This window comes from Cavia porcellus, unplaced genomic scaffold (assembly GCF_034190915.1).
Source record: "Cavia porcellus strain 051 isolate PalLab524CR breed Dunkin Hartley unplaced genomic scaffold, mCavPor4.1 scaffold_6, whole genome shotgun sequence".
Taxonomy (NCBI): domain Eukaryota; kingdom Metazoa; phylum Chordata; class Mammalia; order Rodentia; family Caviidae; genus Cavia; species Cavia porcellus.
Window position 1 is genome coordinate 56,720,454 of NW_026947489.1, and position 18,251 is coordinate 56,738,704.

The 18,251-nt window shown below is 45.2% G+C and overlaps 1 protein-coding gene across 1 annotated transcript; it reads left to right on the top strand.

Moving 5' to 3' along the window:
* The first annotated feature begins 259 nt into the window (after positions 1 to 259).
* LOC100733970 (uncharacterized) lies at positions 260 to 16,445 on the top strand. The gene is made up of 9 exons (XM_063249738.1): positions 260 to 749; positions 1,282 to 1,438; positions 1,922 to 2,148; positions 3,136 to 3,183; positions 4,239 to 5,115; positions 6,083 to 6,116; positions 9,338 to 9,700; positions 14,303 to 14,351; positions 15,539 to 16,445. Exons 4-9 carry the CDS (start codon positions 3,141 to 3,143, stop codon positions 16,423 to 16,425), a joined length of 2,253 nt encoding a protein of 750 aa, XP_063105808.1. The 5' UTR covers positions 260 to 749; positions 1,282 to 1,438; positions 1,922 to 2,148; positions 3,136 to 3,140; the 3' UTR covers positions 16,426 to 16,445.
* The last annotated feature ends 1,806 nt before the right edge of the window (positions 16,446 to 18,251 follow it).

The window sequence follows — 18,251 nt, forward strand, 5'->3', positions numbered from 1 at the left end:
TCTTAAGAGTAGGGAATTCCGGTAGCCACTGTTGATTTCCTATTATCTTGTTTTGAAGTCCTGTATGCCTTTCATTGTTTTGTTTTGATTGACTTCACTCTGTTGTACCTTGTTTGATTTTACTGTCTTTAAAATAAAAAAAAAATTTTTTTTAAAGAAAAGGGAAGGATGTTTTTTCCTCCACATATCTTCTGCGTTGGGTTCTCCAATACAGAGCCTTTCATTTTCAGAGAATGAGAGACTCTACTTCTAGATTCTTCTGGTAGCCCTGGGCTGGCAATGGCCACATGAATGTCCAACCAACAGGCAGTCACTGAGATCAGTTATCATGTTCTTTGTTCTGGAGCAACAATCTTCCTGTGCCTATTTTGCAGAGGGGAAAAAATCCCTGAAAAGCAAACTGCAAATGAGGATTAGCAGTAATCAGTTCTAGAAATGAAATCAGTTCTCAGGGGTCCACAAAAGTCTTCCTTTTCCAGGTTTTTGAAATCAGAGCTTATTGGAACGCACACAGTCTGGACACAGTGGGTGGAGTATGTAGAAGCCTTGCAAATGCACAATGGATACAAATGATTTTGTCTAAGTCGTCATCGTGGACACTCCCTGAGTTCCTGAGCTAAGAGGCTCACTGACTTCCTCTGCAAGCTCTCTCGCGCTCTCGGGGCAAAGAGCCTCCAGCACTCTCAGCAGAAGGGAAAGTAGGAAGTCAAGGCTTCTCAGAGCCACTTCAGAGCATGTCACCAGAAAAGGTGAGTGGGAGCCTGGGAGCCGGCAGCTGGGAGCTGGGTGGGGGCACTGAGACCAGAAAGGTTGTAGTTCAGGTGAGGAGATGCCTGACAAGATCCTGCTTCTGAGATCTCACAGATGCCCTGTCCCGGTTTCAAGTTCAGAGGAAGTCTTAGGAGCATCTTCCCTGAACACACGTGTTCTGGGCAGGGAGTAAGACCTTCCTCTTCTCACACTTCCTACACGGAGGAAGAAAAATGTGTGCTGGGCACACTGCCAAGAACAACAGATAGTTTAAAAGGCATTAAACGTTCCCTGAGTTTCATATCCATAAAGGCAAGGTATTTCTGTGTCCCTGTAAGCAATCCAACCTTGGGGGGCAATTCCAATGTGACAAGTATGGGTACAAGTAAATGATCTCAGTTCCTTCTCCCCACCTGCAGCAGAGGACCCTCAGGAGACACCTCAAGTTAGAAAAGGGTTCTTCAAACCCTGTCCCTGTAGGTCCCTTAAATGCCTGCTCCCTAATTTGAGCTTTTCCTGCTCCATCTGCAGAGGTACCTCAGTTGCCTCATCTGTACATTGGAATTTAAAAAACAACTGACTTCCAAACATGGAGTTGTGGACAGACTGTCAGAAACATCCCAGTCATTGAATCTGAATCTCCAAAAATGGGCCCAAGAAATGTGAATTTGGACAGAACACTCAAGTGGTAAGAAAACAGTGGGTTTGGAAGGCAAGGAACTGGATGAACTTTGAGATCTCAAGTTATTATCAGTTACAGTTCTACCTATTTTATACTCCTAAACAATTAAGAAGTTTTTATCACCCCAAATTTCAGCTAGGCTTACTTCTGTCTTAAAATTTGTTTAAAATCTACATCCATTGCAAACTGTGGAAAGCTCTTTGAGCGACCTGAGTTCCCTCCAGCCCCCTTCTCATTTCCATCTTCATCAGGACTTTGTCCTTGAGCTGCATTCTTGCTCTTGGCTCTGTATTTTGTGACTACAGCTTCACTTCTGCTCTCCTATAGGTTATAGGAGTTGGGGGTGAACTTCAATGAAAGCTGTGGGGAGATGGCTCGGGGGTGACTGCACAATTTTCGCTTTGGGTTGAACACTTTGTAAACTTGTCCCCAAAATCCCTTGGCCAGACAAGTTGTTTGGTCAACCTCTCTGCTTTTCTTCATGTATAGTACCAACTGGGGAGAATCACATCACCTGCAGTAACCAGGGTGGAAGATATAAAGAGGAAGAATTTGAAACGATGGTGAAGTGCAATTAAGAACCAAGACACAAATGTGGGTGATCTCCAGTCACGGGGAGGAAGTATAGAAGTCCCCTTCCCATCCTTGTCGCAGTCTGGGGGGTTTTGGAATTCTAGTGAGTTAACTCCAATCTATCACTTACAGTGCAACCCAAGGTGAGAGTAAATACTTACACATATTTATAATTATGGGGGGACCCTGGGGTCCTAAGTTTGGCTGGGTGAAAGTTCACTGAAATTAATTGCTCTGGCTTGAAGACAGCAGAGGCAGAGATCAGCTTGGGAAATAGATGTGTTCTCCAGTTTCCAAAAGAATGGTTACAATTTCCTTTTGTTTTCCAGGCCAAGCAAGCCTAGAATGGGTCCCTAACTCACTGAGGAAATTTTCCAGTCATCAGAATTTACCTAAGTCTTGCCCAGCCATTGATTCCCAGGAGAAAGTCTAAAGTCTATAGTTCTATCATTGACCTATCATTATTGGAAAATCTTTGGGGGACAGGTGTTGAGACAGGGTCTCACTACGTAGCCCAGGCTGGCCTTAAACTCGTGACAGTCCTCCTGTCTCAGTCTCCCAAGTGCTGGAAATACAGGCATGTGTCACGTCACCTGGACTACTGGAAAAATTTTAATTTAAATCCACCCATTGTGTGGGGTTGACGTTATAACTTATTTGCATCTAAAGTCCCTGAAACAACAAATCCAACCTCACAAAATATCCTCATGGTGTAATTACAACCTAAAGTCAGGACTCTGGCCAAGTTGCATATTCAAATGCAAAAGATATTTCTGTGGTCCCATAAGCAATCTAACCTTGGGGTGAGTTGCAATACGACAAGTCTCAAAGCCTCTGAACTCTTTCTTGTCCCAGGTCCTCCCCAATTCATCATGCTGTTATCTTCAAAAACTCTTGTTATCCCTCAAGAAGAATTAGTACACTTTCCTATAACTGACAACATGCACCTGCTTTCTCTCTAACCACCTGCTCATCCTCCAAAACACACAAATGATGCTCAGACCCTTGTAGGCAGGAGCCACATCTGGTCACTTTGGGGTACCCCCAGTCCTTTAGACAGTGTAGATGTTATGATTATTTGGAAGAATGCACACATGAAAAAGCATTAAACATGTCTGGGTCTCTTTCAGGGAAGATGAGAAATCGGAAGATGGCAAGGGATAAAGAAAGTGCCTATGGTAAGAACATATCTCTGCAACACATCCTCCTCCCAGGGTGAGAGAGGGAGTGGGGCTCACTCAGGACCAAACACAGAGAGATCCAGGGCATCAAGGCTGGCAGGAAACAGCAGGAGCTTGGGACCTGCTTTTGTGAGATGTTCTTTAACTCAGCTGTCCTGCGGTTCCTCCAGGATACAGTGAGGGTAATGAACCTTTCTGGTCTCCACAGGGAGGATGCAGGAAGTAGCAAAAGGATGCAGAAAGTACCAAAAGAAGTATTTGAGTGATGCTCAGTACAGAAGGTATCAAATAAGGTGCTAGAGTGAGCATCACTTACAGGAAGGCTGTGTTAAAAAACAAGGAAGGAAGGTTAAAGACATTCTTCCTTAGGGAACAGGTTTAAGAGAGATGGGAGAAGGAGAAGGAAGGAAGGAAGGAAGGAAGGAAGGAAGGAAGGAAGGAAGGAAGGAAAGTATCAAGAATCCCATGAGAAACAGCTCTGTGTTAATCTCATTTTGCAGAAGAGATTTAATGCTGACCAAGCACTTGTTCAGGGTTATCTAAAAAACTCATAGTAAAAGACACATTGCTATTAATCCTCTTCAGAAGGCTCCCCCTTTATTCCATGATTCTTGCGTCTTTCTGAAGCCGCTTTGGAAGTTCTTTTCCTGAGTGTCTATGAGCTGTGATGAAAAATATAGCCAATGCCACTAGCTGGTGCCATCCAACAGAAAGGCAGACTCGTTGGTAAAAGCATTACCAAGTGTTCTCGAATGCCTTAGCCCCTGGATGTGGCACAGTGTAACTCCTGCCTTCTCCCCAAAGTCAGGATGACCGTGCAAAGTAGATGTTTTGATTCTATCCCAGACATCCAGACAGCCACACAATACAACTGCAGACATTCAAGAAAGAGGCTCCGGAAAGTGGCAAGAGAGCTGGGATGGGTATTCCTGAAGTGAGGGAGAACCAGGACGGAGATTCCCAGCAACACCTTTTACTGTAATAAATACTCTTAATTGAAACACCATATTTGCTCATTACACTTGGTAAGATTGTAACATTTGCAATCCTAGGTTCAGATCATGACCCGAGGTCCTTGCAGGAGTCTCAGCTGAGGCTCATCCTGGTGGGCAGAACCGGCACCGGCAAGAGCGCCACTGGGAACAGCATTTTGGGCACCAAGCGCTTCCAGTCCAGGCTTGCAAGCACCACCGTGACCAGGGCTTGTGAGGCCGCCAGCCGGAAGTGGGGCCGGTGCCACGTGGTTGTCATCGACACCCCAGACATTTTCAGCTCCGAAGTTGACCTGACAGACCCTGCGTACACAGAGAGAGGGCGCTGTTACCTGCTGTCTGCCCCCGGGCCACACGCACTGCTCCTGGTCACCCAGCTGGGCCACTACACTCGCCAGGACCAGGTGGCGCTGAGGAAGGTGAAGGAGATGTTCGGGGAGGAAGTCATGGCGCAAACCATCGTTGTCTTCACCAGGAAGAAAGACCTGGCTGGCGGCTCTCTGGAGGATTACCTGCACCACACGAAGAACCAGGCTCTGCTGAACATGGTGAACGAGTGTGGTGGCCAAGCCTACGCCTTGGACAATCGGGCCACTGGTAAGGAGCTGGAGGCGCAGGTGAAGGAGCTGCTGCACAAGGTTGAGGCCTTGGTGCTCAAGCGTGGGGGCGCGCCCTACACCAACCAGGTGTACAGCTTCATGCACACGCAGCAAGGGACATGCCCGGAGGATCAGGTCTCACGTGTGGCAGATAAGCTGGCAGTTTACATGTCCCGGTCTCTCAGAGCCAGGCTGCTGGCTAGGCTGTTGGGGTGGCCCAAGTACCCCTGGATCTGCTGGAGATCCTGTGTGGGCATCTTCGTGGGAGTCGCCGTCCTGGTGTATGTGCTGTTCCACCGACGCGCACCCCAGGCCGTCAGTGACCTGAATCCTGCATAGCCACGATCTTACAAGTCTCAATAACTTGGCAAAAAAGGACCAAATACTTAAGTGCTGAAGAAGAAAATAAAACTTCATTACTAAAAGAATCCTGCAGTTTCACACCCAGAGTTTTGAAGACATGGGAAACTTAAAACAGGGCATCACCTTTGCCGAGGCTCAAAATTCACTTTGAAGTGTTTGAGCTTCAACTTTTAACTATGTGTAATTAAATTAATTTGTCTAATTTTTAAACTTCCTGAAGACTTTCATAATCCTAGTGCATTTTTCCTCTCTTGCAAAACTGAGGTGACTGATAACTTTGGAGTTGTCATTAAAATTTTGTCTTGTAAATATAAATGTGATTTTTAAAATAAATATTATGAGTTTTGAATTCTCTGTAGACCTTAACGTGTGAAATATACCTGGATCAAAGGAAAGCTTGACATTTGTGGGTACAATGACCAAGTTGGGGCATCACCCACATGATAGGGACAGCAAAGGTCACAGAGCGATGAGCACATGCCCTGAGATGCTCAGAGACTTGGGACTAAGGTTTTCACTGAAATGTACACATGAATATGAATCTTTATAGTTTACACATGTGACAAAATAACATGAATGAAAGCTCTTGTAGGTTAAATTTCATTAACACAATATGGTAATTGAGACATCATTACTGTAGTAAGCAGATTTGTGGATGTGCATCTGAGTGCACTGAGTGCATCTGAGTTGGGAATCTAGGCATCACTTAAAGTCAGTGTCCTGGTCACTTTCATTGTTGCTGGGACAAAATACCCAACACCCACAAATTAAAGGAAGAAAGATTTATTTTGGTTCACATTTTAGAAGTTTCAGTCTATGTTTGGCAAGCTCAAACAGAAGCCACAGGGTGTCCTTCTTCTATGACACAGGTGGTTGCAGATCTCCTGACCTCTCTTTTGGGGTGGCTTTGCTCTCTGTCTGCTTTCCTCCACTGACTTCCAGCTTCCTGGCATCTGTACTCTCTAAGTTCTCCACTGTACCTTTGGCTTCAGTCTCACAGCTTCATACAATTACCTTCTCAGAGGCACATCACCTAGCCTCCCAAGATGTTTTCTGAACTCTGGAAGATCCCCCGACCCACGACTTTCGTGTTTTGCATGTCCATAAAATCAGGATCATGTAAATGACTGCAAGGTCTGCTGCCAGCAGCAGTAGGGCCTCCTTGGGTTATGGATACAGAGGCTTCAGAATACCTGGATGGCTGAGCTCCAGCAAACTCTTTCCTAGTTGGCCAATGAAGAGCTGGGTTCCTTGAGGCTATTTTTTCAAAGGGAAGTCTTTAATTTTTGTAGAGTAAAGAACAGGGTCTTGCTGCTTCACATAATACCCTCAAGGTACACTTCCCATTGTCCTGATACAAAGTACTTGCCTTCTTTTTAATGCTCATCTTTTCAGCAACTAACCTATCCTGCGCCAAAATTTTAGAAGCCCCAATTTTACTGGACCATCCATACTAGTGAAATGCAAAGCATTTAAAGTTACTCAGCTGTGCTGTTTGCTCTTGCTTCTCAATGAAGGACTGGTTAAAAGCCCACAGCTGTACCCATGCCACAACCTGAAAGTAGATTGATTGCCTTGAAATTTCCTCTGCCAGATTAATTACTCTATCACATCTAATATTAGTCTCATAAAGTCTCAGGACGGGAGCAAAATGTTGAAAAACTTTCCAACAGCACATAACACTCATGGTCTCAAGTCCAAATGCCAATGAAGTCTTTTGTTCCCAACTGAAATCCCTTAAGCCCATCCTTTACCATTTTCCTTTTTATTAGCATTTTGATCTTGTGAGCTCTGACCAGAATCTCTCGTCAAGTTCTGATTATAGCATTTCAAGGCTTCTCAACCAGCAACTAAAGCTTTCCAAACTCCTTCCATGAACCAGTTCCGAAGACTTCTAACCCACATAGCCAGAAATATTCAAAGAACCAACCCTAATCCTGGTACAAAATCTATCTTAGTCATTTTTTCTCCTTGCTGGGATAAAATACTCAATGTTCACCACTTAAAGGAAAGATTTATTTTGGCTTACACTGAGAAGTCTCACTCTCTGTTTGGCAGGCCCAAACATAGAAAGCACGTGATGGAATGGTGTCAGTAGAGGGAATCTGTTCATGCCATGGCAGACAAAAAGCAGAGAGGCCCAGGAGGACATAGGGAAGAATATACACCCTCCCAGGTCACACCCCAGTAACCTGCCTCTCCCCAGGCCTCAGCTCCTAACAGCAGATCAGCTGTAGCCACCCATAGTTCAGTCACCTTCCAAGAGTCTGCCTCCGAGTGTGTGAAGCTCCTGGGACATTACGGACCCCATAATAGTCAGGATGTGATTAGCAAGCATAGTTACAAAGTACAACCAAAAATGCATTTTCTCTAAAATATTGCTAATTCCTAATCATTAGGTTTAAAAAACAAAGCAAAGCAATAAGTACATGTGGAAGGCCCTTAACTTTACCTTTTAAAATATAATTTAATGTCATATATATATCCAAACACCTAGGAACAAGAAATAAAGCTGTAGAAATAATGCTATAAAACAGTAACAAGAGCTTCATCCCTTATAGAGAAAGCAGGTCATGAGGTTTCATTTGTAACTTCTCTAATGTTTTACTAAATTTTCCATGAATTTTAGGAAGACAGAAATGTGGACCTCAAAGAGGAAGTTGTACTGTGAAGAAATGTCTTTATAAAATAAGATTGAAATTCTCCAAATAACCAAAAGCTATGAGATGGAGTTTGTAATAATTTTGCTCAATAGAATTCATATTAAAAAAATAAACATAACACTTTTTGGTTTATTCTTTAGATTACTGAGTCTTCCAAAATCTCATGGACATATTTTGATATTTGACTAGTCATAGGTTTCAGACCACTGCCATGATGGGAGTCAACTTAATTTAGGTAGGAGTGTGGCTACAACTTGGAATTTACTAGTCCTACAGGATAATCAAGACAAAAGTAAAAGATCAAAATCCACCCAAACTGGAGAAGCACTTTAGAAGGCGTCCAAAGTATTAAACTTTCAAAGGTCAGTCATCTATCCTGTATATATGAGTTTTTTAGACTTCACTGAAGAGAGTTTGTAATTGTCAATTCTTCTTTTGCCCCTTTAAGATAAAAAAAAAAAAAAAAAAAAAAAAAAAAAAGCTTTTTGCCATTTGACAACCCTTCCCCCAGGCTTCCTCCAGCACCTGGAGGCATCACTTTGAATTTCAAATCAGGGGTGTCTCTCAAACACCAGCAGTAGTGTCTAAGAACTTACTTTGGCTAGGAGCTTAACTTTTTACACTCCCACCTTGCAAAACTTTTTCTTGCCATAAGCATACAAGGTTTATTTTTCCTCTGGACAAACACAGTTATCTAACAAAGTTTGTTACAAGGTGAATTTAAGACGAACTTGCATTGATTCAGCTGTTAGGTATCTTCCTGAAAGAGTTAAAACAAAGGCAGATAATAGGAAATAGAGAGATCTATTTTTCTTACATAGAAAGGAGGTCAAGAGATGGAGAGGGGAGGAAGGGGAGGGAAGGGGATGAGAAAAGGAATTGAATTGTGTTGGGGCCAAGGATTTAGCTCAGTGGCATAAACACCTGCCTGGCAAGTGCGAAGTTGTGAGTTCAATCCCAGTTACCAATAAAATAAAATAAAATAAAATGTGTTACATGCATGCACCAACTCAACACAAGGAACATGAACATAAAGATGTAAGATGAACTGTTGAAATAACAAGTCCTTGCCCTGATTACTAGCTGTGGCTTGGGGACACACCTCGGAGAGTTGTACCCCCTTGGCTAGGCGACTAGATGCCGCCCTATTCTGTCTCTGCAGTCTCTTAGCAGGTCGACTGTGACATGTCTCATATTCCGGTTTAATGCTTATTCAACAATGAAACCGTTTTCTTTCTTTCCTTCTTGGAGGGGTTTTCTGGGGTAGCTGGAAACGGTCTTGTTGCATCAAATCTAAGACAAACAGTCAGGGTGGGATACTAAGCCTAAATCCAAATGCCAGCAAACAGGAGCAGAGAGATCTCTGCGCTCAAACTCCATCTAAATCCCTATTAAGATTTCAGTCTGTGTCTGGCAGATAATTCTTCTACGTGCCCTGCTCGTCTTAAAGCTGCGTTTAGAAAAGCAAAGCACTCCGGGCTGGGTTTAGCTCAGCGGCATAAGCACCTGCCTTGCAAGCAGGCGGTCATGAGTTCGATCCCCGGTACCGATAAAAAGGAAGAGGACAAAAAAAAAAAAAAAAAAAAGCGAAGCGGTCTTTTCTTCCCTCAACCCCACCCCAATAAACCCACAGTCCCCAAACGTAGCGCGGCCTCTGTCTCCAAATGCGCTCGCGGGTGGGTCCCCAAGGAAGGGCGAGGCCGGGGCCGCCCTGCTGTGGCTGTGGCAGAGGCGGGCGGCAGGTGGCGCGATCGCCGGCCGCAGCCGCAGCCCCCCCTGCGGGCGCCAGGCGGGTCGAGCGCCCCCACCCATCCGGTTCTCCCTCTGCTGGGGCCTCGCCTGCGCCGCCGCCGAGCTGCAGCAGGTGGCGGGACCCAGGAGGAGCCCAGCGTGCCGGGTAAGGATGCAGAACCGCGGTGCAGACGCTCTCGCTCGGGTCCTTCTCGGGTCGGGGTCGGTGGAAGAGGGCGACAGTGGACACGCAGGTGGCCAAACTGCACGATGACTGCTAACGTTTAAAAATGTATTAGAGCCAAAGACAGGGTGCTATCAGTCCCCCGGAAAAGGTACTTTCCTACTTCTAACACATGCTTATTCCACGGTACTTGCCATTTTCTGAAGCAGTTCTGGAAGTGCTCTTTCCTGAATGTCTTTAGGAGGTGTGATAAAAAAATATATAAAATACATATATACATATCGTGAATGCTGCTGCCGAGCGCTGTCCAGCGGGGTCAGGCTGGCAGAGACCTTACAATGTACCCGTCTTCACCGCATCTGGCACTGTTCAACTTGGCGCTCTTTCCCAGAAAAAGGCCATGGACAGTTTGAATGTATTCCACACCCCAAGGCAGCCATGCAGCACACCAAAGACACCTGACATAGAGTTGAACTGCTCCAGCACTGCCTCCGAGGTGGCCAGAACCATCTGTGTTTGGGACAAGAAGGAGTCTTTTGAGGGAAGTTAACGGCTGTGTCTTTTACTGCAATGCAGCAATGCTTTTTAAAATTTAAACACTTTTTGTATTCTTCCATCACATGTCACACAGCAGGGGTTGGGAGATTGGGCTTTCCCCTGCGTGACTGCTGCCCACTGAGTCTTCTTGGGTCTCTCAGGAACAAAGCTCATCTAACTGCTCATCCCCCTGAACGCAGTGGAACTCTCCAGGGAGCCTGGGCTTTCTCCAGCTCCCCCAGGGTTGTGGGGACATCTTTGCAAGGCCACCTGCCTGCATTCTCACAGCCCAGCTCAACCTGGTGGCTTCTCCTCCCAAGGGCACAAGACTGGACTTTAGGGCTTCACAGGGCAATGAGGGCTCTCACCTTGCCCACCACCAGGAGCCTGGAGTGCCACAAGAGACCCTCAGAGAACTTCCTCTTTCTCTGAAATCCACATATTCTTCCCTAAATACCCATCACCTTTACTAAACCCATACCTCTCTTGAACAGCAGCCTATTGTTCAGCACAAGTGTGAGGAATCTCTTTGTCAGTCAGACTTGGAGGGAGCCTAGGAAGGAATTATAGTGACTAACCTGCAGCCTGGAGACCCTGATTCTCAAAATACAGGGACTCAGAGTGGACAGCCAGGTGGAGGACATACTTATAAAAAAGAAAGATAAGATATTTTTATCTTTCCTACAGAAGCAGAGGGGATTCTGTTTTCTTGTGTTTGGGTCAATAAGGTTATCATCATGATAAAATCAGGCTTATGCAAATTTCAAATCAATGTGCATTTAAAAAATTTATTTGTGTATATATTTGTGATACATGATACAGTGCTCATGGGGAGTTGGTACATACACACGTCCCTCTCAACCCTTTTTACTTCCACTTTCTATCTCCTCCATCCCTGGATTCCCTGCCTTTCTCCACAACGCTTACCTCCCTGCTTCCGGAACATCATCTACCTTTTATCTTGCTCTTTATTATGCTTGGGGATGAAGAGAAGGGAGGAGAAAGAGACCTAAAAAGAATGAAGATGTGTTATGCACATGTCCTAACTCCCCATGAAGAATGTAGTCAGAATGTACTTCAGAGATGAACTAATAAAAATAAAAAGTTTAGAAGTAAGTTGTTTATAGTTTAGGTCTCTCATAAGAGAGAACCACACAGGATTTAACCCTCTGCACCAGGATGTACACCATGCTTATTTGCTTTGTCCTCCTTCCTAAGGTGGACGCTGCTGCTGCCCATCTGCAGGCACTCTGTCTGCCGGAGTCCCATGGTGGGGGAAATGGGTAGGAGTTTTTCTTTGGAGGAGGAATCTCCCTCCATTCTCAATCCCCACGCCACCCCACTGTGTCTGCTCCACTCTCACATTCCGTTAGGGTCACAATGTGTTCTGCAGTCTTTGCCTATGTTTTATTCAGTCCTCTGTGTGCCTTGTCTGTGACTGACTTTAGCATCTCCTTCAGGAACCTCCCAGACTCACCTCTGGATGCTTTGTCAACATCTGCCAGAGAATCTCTTCCTCATAGGACATATGTCTTCTCTCTTGCAGCCTGATCTGCTCAGAAGTGGGTCCGGGGACTGTTTTTGCCTCACTCTGACCAATGTAACTGAGTTTTGTTGTTTTTTGTGACAGCCCATTGCATATTTGGGTCACACAGAGAACCAAGTCAAAAACACAAGGTTGTCGCAAATTGAAATAATTCAATTCAGAGCAGTTTCTGCTGCCTGCAATTTTATCTTTGATAATCTTATTTATTTTCATTTATTAATTGGAAAATCCACACTCCAGGTCCTGCAGTACCACTCTCTGTGCTGGGTATTAGGTTCCCACCCATCAGCAACAGTGGGTGCCCTGATGGGAAGTTGGCAGCACCGGATGTGGTGCTCCAGGGTGCTCCCTGACTTCTCCGGAATCATCTCTTCCCCACTGTGAAGTCAAGGGAGCTGACGTATGAAAGAAGTTGTTTTAGGGATTCCACTCACAGCAAGTATGCAACTTGGCCAGCTCATTTGAAGCTGTGTCAGGAGATTTCAATAGAACTTTTAATGCAGTCTTAATCACACCCCAGGGAATTTAGTACCTTTAAAGCAGTGGACATTAAAACAGAGTGCAAATCACAAGTGGCTGCACAGAAGCTCGTCACAATTGTGCAGTTTATCATCAGTGTCATCGCCACTGCCATTGTCAATTTTACCATATCATTGCATTGATTCCAGTCTCAGAAAATGTCATCTAAAGTGGAAAAAGCATCAAAGACTTTGGCAAGATTCAGCAAAGGCCAAACTGTGTGGGGGAGGTGGTGGTGAGGAGATGTGTGCGTTTAAGGAAAGGAAAGCAGAGGGAAAAGGAGCAGAGGAGAGGAGGGAAGAGGAGAAAGGGAGGAAAGGAGCTGCCTTCATGTGTTCTGATAATGTGAAAATGGACAGAAAATCCACTGACTAAACAGAAAAATGTGCAAAACACAAATAGCAGAGCAACCACAATAGCAAATAAGCTATGGAAGCTGTTTTTTTAATCATGTGGCATTTGGTCAATTGAAGTTTAAACCAATGAAAACTTTCATGTTTATATGTCTAAGGATGATGCACATTAACTGTAACATCACCCAAGTGCCTGTGAGAATTTGGGGAATCTCATGTTATGGTACAGATAGGTCACTGGTAGTGAACCTGTTCGGTGCGTGTGTCAACGAAAACTCTAAAAAGCTTTGCCAGCACTTTGCCAGTGGTGTTAGCCACTTGGAGTCAGAGCTGGCCATATCCAGCTGGGTAGGAAATACACATTCTAGATAAACTATTGTTTGTGTATGTTTTGGGTTATCTTGCAGTATCATTTGTAGTAGCAGGCAAATATTCCTGAACAGCCTAAGTGTTTGCTAATACAGAATTAGACAAAATGTTACATAAATAATGCCATTTGGGTAAAAGTTTAAAGTACAAAAACCACAGGTGTATAGTTTGTAGAGGTAAATATACAAGTAAGACTGATATATAAAAACCCCAGAGAGCTGACTATAGAGGTGCGGCCTAGCAAGTGTGTGATGCTGGACTTTTGATCCCCAGGACTGAAAAACACCTCAGAATGTTAGCTGCCTTAAAAAAGCAAGAAGGAGGAGACTGAGACTGGAAATTAGAAAAGAAGAAAGTAAACTGCATCTGCAATGCTTTGATTTTTCAGTAGAACAGAATAGCTGCAATAAAATGCAAAACACTTAACCAGGTTCCCTGCAAATGGTGAGCATTTTTTATTGTTCTGTGTGTTTCTACACTTAAAAAATGTGCATCATAACCACAGCATCTTTAAAATTGAATAAAGAAAGCACAGGCAGTGGTACAACACACGCTCATCATGTTTGAGGTGTGTTTGCCTTTTATAAATTTTTATTTATTGATTTTATTTTGGTACCAGGGATCAAACTCATGACCAGGCAGGCACTGTGCCACTGAGCTATATCCCGGCCCTGTGCTTGACTTTTTCTAAGACACAAAGAATGACACAACACAGTACCACATTTGAAACATTGCTGCCAATGCTTCTGCTAGGTTCCAGTTAAATCCCCTGCGATACAAATACGGTAAGGAGGGAGAGACCAGCACATCAGGTCTGAGCAGGAAAGGCGCTGGTTCAAAACTGAGTGGGAAATGAGTTTGTCTTGAATTTGGCTTGGATGTTGCTTCTTTCTCTTTAATCCTGAAACAACAGCGTCTCTCCACCAGCTCCTACAGATGCAAGGGGATGGCGCTCAGCTCCCCTCCACCTTCATTATTGCCTTTCAGTTTGGGGGGCAGTAATCAGCTGATTTATTTCACAGTGTCCCCTTCTTTGCTTCATGCTGGCACCCAAAGCCTCGGGGCATCTCTGTAGCATGTTCCAGGACCACCTCATTTGTGCAGGCATTTATAGATGTCCAAGAGTGAGATCTGCTCCAGACTGGAGAATTAGCAGTGAAAATGTCTTGTCTAGGGTCATCGTTCCAGGTATCTGAATCCAGAGGCCCTACCAGTTCCCACCTGGGCTCTGCCTTTCATTCCTTTCCTTTTCCGTTCCAGAAGAGCATGGAGGGCTCGCAGAAGACCACATACGGAGCCATGGCTGCAGGTAAGAAAGATTTTGCCTCAGTTCTAAAGAGCACCAGCTCAGGGAGGTTCTCTGTGTCCTGCACCCCATCTCTGCCCACATCAAACACAGGAATGGAAATGCAATTATTCTGGACTGAAGCAGGAAAAGGCAGCTGGCGTTTTTCCTTACCTCCCAATGCTGTCGTGCCCGGTCCCCTGACATCACACCACTGCCTGTGTGGGTTCCCAGTGCTCAGGATGGAGGGAGGTGGGAAAGGAGCTGCAAGCAAAGGCAGAGGGTGCGGGACCGAATTCTGAGCACAGCTTCTCTTTTCTCATCTCCTCTAAGCTGAGAAACAGAAGTTACCTACGGAGACACCACAAAGGAAAAGAACCAACACAGAGTAGAAGGAATAAAATCATAGATTGCAAGCAGCCTAGAATGTATTTAGCATTCCTGTGGGCTATTAAAAACTCTAGAAAACTTCAGGTTGTCCTCCGTTCGGTGTTGAAGATTTCAGCCCTTGTCTTGGTGTTTTCCTCTTCAGCACCACTTTGGCTGTATTTTCTGTGCTTTTTTTCTCTAACAAGCGAATGATCTCTCTCACACACATCCTTCTACACATCCTTCTCCCCTTCTTCAGTCTTCACCAGAGCTTTGTCCTTACATTAACTCTGAAGCTCCCTTTTCTTAAATTTAAGCACCATTCACCCCGGAGAGCAAAGACCCAGGGTGTTCAGCGGGTCCTTGGCAGGGGTCACCACGCTGCCCTGTGGCTTAGGGTGCCCGTGTCTACACAGAGTCCTGGGAAAGTGGGTGAGAGAGAGAGAGAGATGATCGCACTTTCTCATTCTCTTGTCTCACTTCCTGCCTTCTATCTCTCCTTTATTTAGCAATGTCAGTGTGGAACGGTCCTAAATATCACCAGGGAAAGGCACAGTGACCACTTCTCTTGCACAGAGAAAATCTATTGGCTGTAATCCAGATGAGGTACACAGAGAATCTCTTCAATGTGGCAGTTCGGACTGCTTAGCTATGGGTCCAGATATGGGCTCCTCAGTGGGGGGCCCCTTATAATCCAAGAGCCATCTGAAGCCCCATTCAGACACTGAAATGCACCGAAGGGTACCTAACCATTCTGAAAAGCGTGTGCACAGCTTTGTAAGACATCCACGGAAATCTGTGCCCTAGCATCTTACTCACTTACCGAAACTCTTTTTTCACAGGGGGACCGGAAGACAACAGGTTTGCAGTGCGGCCTCCATTGAGGATCCTCCTGGTGGGCAGAACAGGCAGTGGAAAGAGCGCCACAGGCAACAGCATCCTCTGCCGCCCAGCCTTTGATTCCAGGCTGCAGGCCCAGACGGTGACCAGTGCATGCCAGGAGGAGATGGGTACCTGGGACGGGAGGACCATCCTGGTGATTGATACACCCCCTATCTTTGAGGCAAAGGCCTGGACTCAAGAGATGTACAGGGACATCGGAGACTGCTACCTGCGGTCTGCCCCAGGGCCCCACGTGCTGCTCCTGGTGACCCAGCTGGGCCGCTTCACGGCCCAGGACACCATGGCAGTGAGGAGGGTAAAGGAGGTCTTCGGGGCAGAAACCATGAGGCACATGGTCATCTTGTTCACCCACAAGGAAGACTTGGGGGCCGAGTCCCTGGATGAGTATGTGCAGAACACGGACAACCGTGGCCTGCAGGCCCTGGTGCGGGAGTGTGGGAGGAGGTACTGTGCCTTCAACAACCAGGCAGCCGGCCAGGAGCAGCATGGCCAGCTGGCCGAGCTCAGGGCGGTGCTGGACAGGCTGGAGCGCGAGCTGGAAGGCTGCTTCCTCAGCAATGACCTCTTCCTGTGGGCCCACGTACTGCGGCAAGGTGGGGACGCTGCCGGCCAGGAAGACCACAGCCGCTACCTGGCCCAGGTGAGGCAGCAGGTGGAGAAGCAGAGGCGAGAGCTGAGAGAGATGGAGAGCTGCTGCCTGTGCAGGGCGTTCCTCAGAGCCCAGCACTGGGTAGGGTCTCATGTTGTAATATCTGCCTGTCTTATTATATGTGGTTTGATTTTTCTTGTACTTTTAATTAACTTTACTCTTCTTCAGGGGAAATAAACATTTTCTGGTAATTTGTACATTCAGGTATTTTTTCCAGGTTCCTTATCTCAGGCTTTATGTGTGTGGTGCTTTACATTTTATGTAATCTCGTAAAGTTTTGCTTTCTTACATGAGACATGTTATATGTTTTCCTGAAAGTGTTTTTAGGTAAATAACTCAAAGGAAAATTTTTATGTTCTTGTTTAGTTAAAAAATTATGATAAACAAAATGTGATATCTACACACAATAGAGTACTACTGTGCTCTTAACGATGGATAAACTTGGGTCATTTGCATGAAAATGGATACACCTTAAGACCATTATGTTACACAAAACAAATCAGACCCACAAGCCTAAACATCCCATGGTTTATGGTACACAAGAAACCCAAAGTATAAGCAAAAAAGCAAACTAAAATATAGATACAGTGATACTTGGTTCACAAATACTTTAATTTCTGAACTATTTGGCTCACAAATGGAAGCTTTGGGCAAATTTTTTTTTGTTTGCAAACTCTGCATCAGGTCACTAATGCAAACATGGCCATCTTGTCCCAAATCGTGGAGCAAGTTTGTCAGCTGGGGTACCACTGCAATAGGAAGTCAAAAGGTAAATCTTTTGCAAGTGGGAAGGGTACCAAGAGATGGTGGTAGGGGATGGGCCAAGGGGAAATGTAAAAAAATGAAGGTGCACTCTGTGTGTGCCAATTTCCCCCAGGGAATGTGGTCAGCATGCACTGCAAACATGAACTGCCATCCATCGGTCAATTCATCCATTATTCAGTGGTGAGCACTAACAGTAAGCTAGCTGGATACTGACCATCATGAGGCCTCTGAGGGCCTGCAAGAAGGAAGGCCAGAAACCTGTGTGGTCCTGAACCCCTGCTTTCTGTGGATGTGATGCTATAAATAGAAAAATGCTGTCTGCAAAGCTGGGAGTGGGAGTGGAAGTTTTTATGTTATTAAAAAACTCTTTCCAGACCTTGTCATGGGCTGTAAATGGAGGGAACCCTCAGTTCCCTTGAGAGGAAGATGGGGAGGTCTGATGCACAAAGTTGGAACTTGGGAGTGAGAAAGAGGATGGGACGAGGATCCTGGGCATGAGGGACAGCAAAGCAAAGGGTGACAGCAACCTTGCCATATGGAAAGCAGGTTCAGCAGCCTGGAAATACGGAGCAAGGAACCCTAAAGCAGGGATGGCAAGGGCCGCAAAGCAGGCAGCCCAAGGCATGGTCCAGAGAAGCAGTGCCTGCTTTGGTTTGGGGGACTCCTTGGTAGACATCACCACTGCTAAACTGGATGTGCAAGCAAAGTCACCGTGAACAAGAGGCTGTGTCCCATAAAACCTGCAGAATCCTGCATCTTTTTTAAAAAAATTTTTTATTATTTTGAAGATAGTAACATATAACAGAACAAGACAGAATAAAGCCAACTGAGACAGTGTAGTGAAATTGGTACAGAACTTCACAGCAGGTTACCCCAATAACAGTGATAGGTATCACAATATATCTTGTTATCTTCACAATAGTTATTCTTTCAATCACGTATAGCAAAATAAAATGAAGTACAGAACATTATAGAACTTATCAAAACAAAATATTGAATAGAACAGTACCGTTAATCAGAATAAAGCAAAACAGTAGTAAAAATATTTGCCTTCAAAAAGATGGTAGAAGGAAATTCCCCTTATTTGCTATATTGCATATGGTCAGCCTCCCAAGAGATGCTCAGATCTCTGGTTCCCATTTACTAAAGGGGAACAGAGGAAGTGGGATGTTTGACTCTAAGCCCGTGCACCAGAAGGCTCACTATTGCTTACGAGGGAGAGGAGCTGCTTGCTTGGT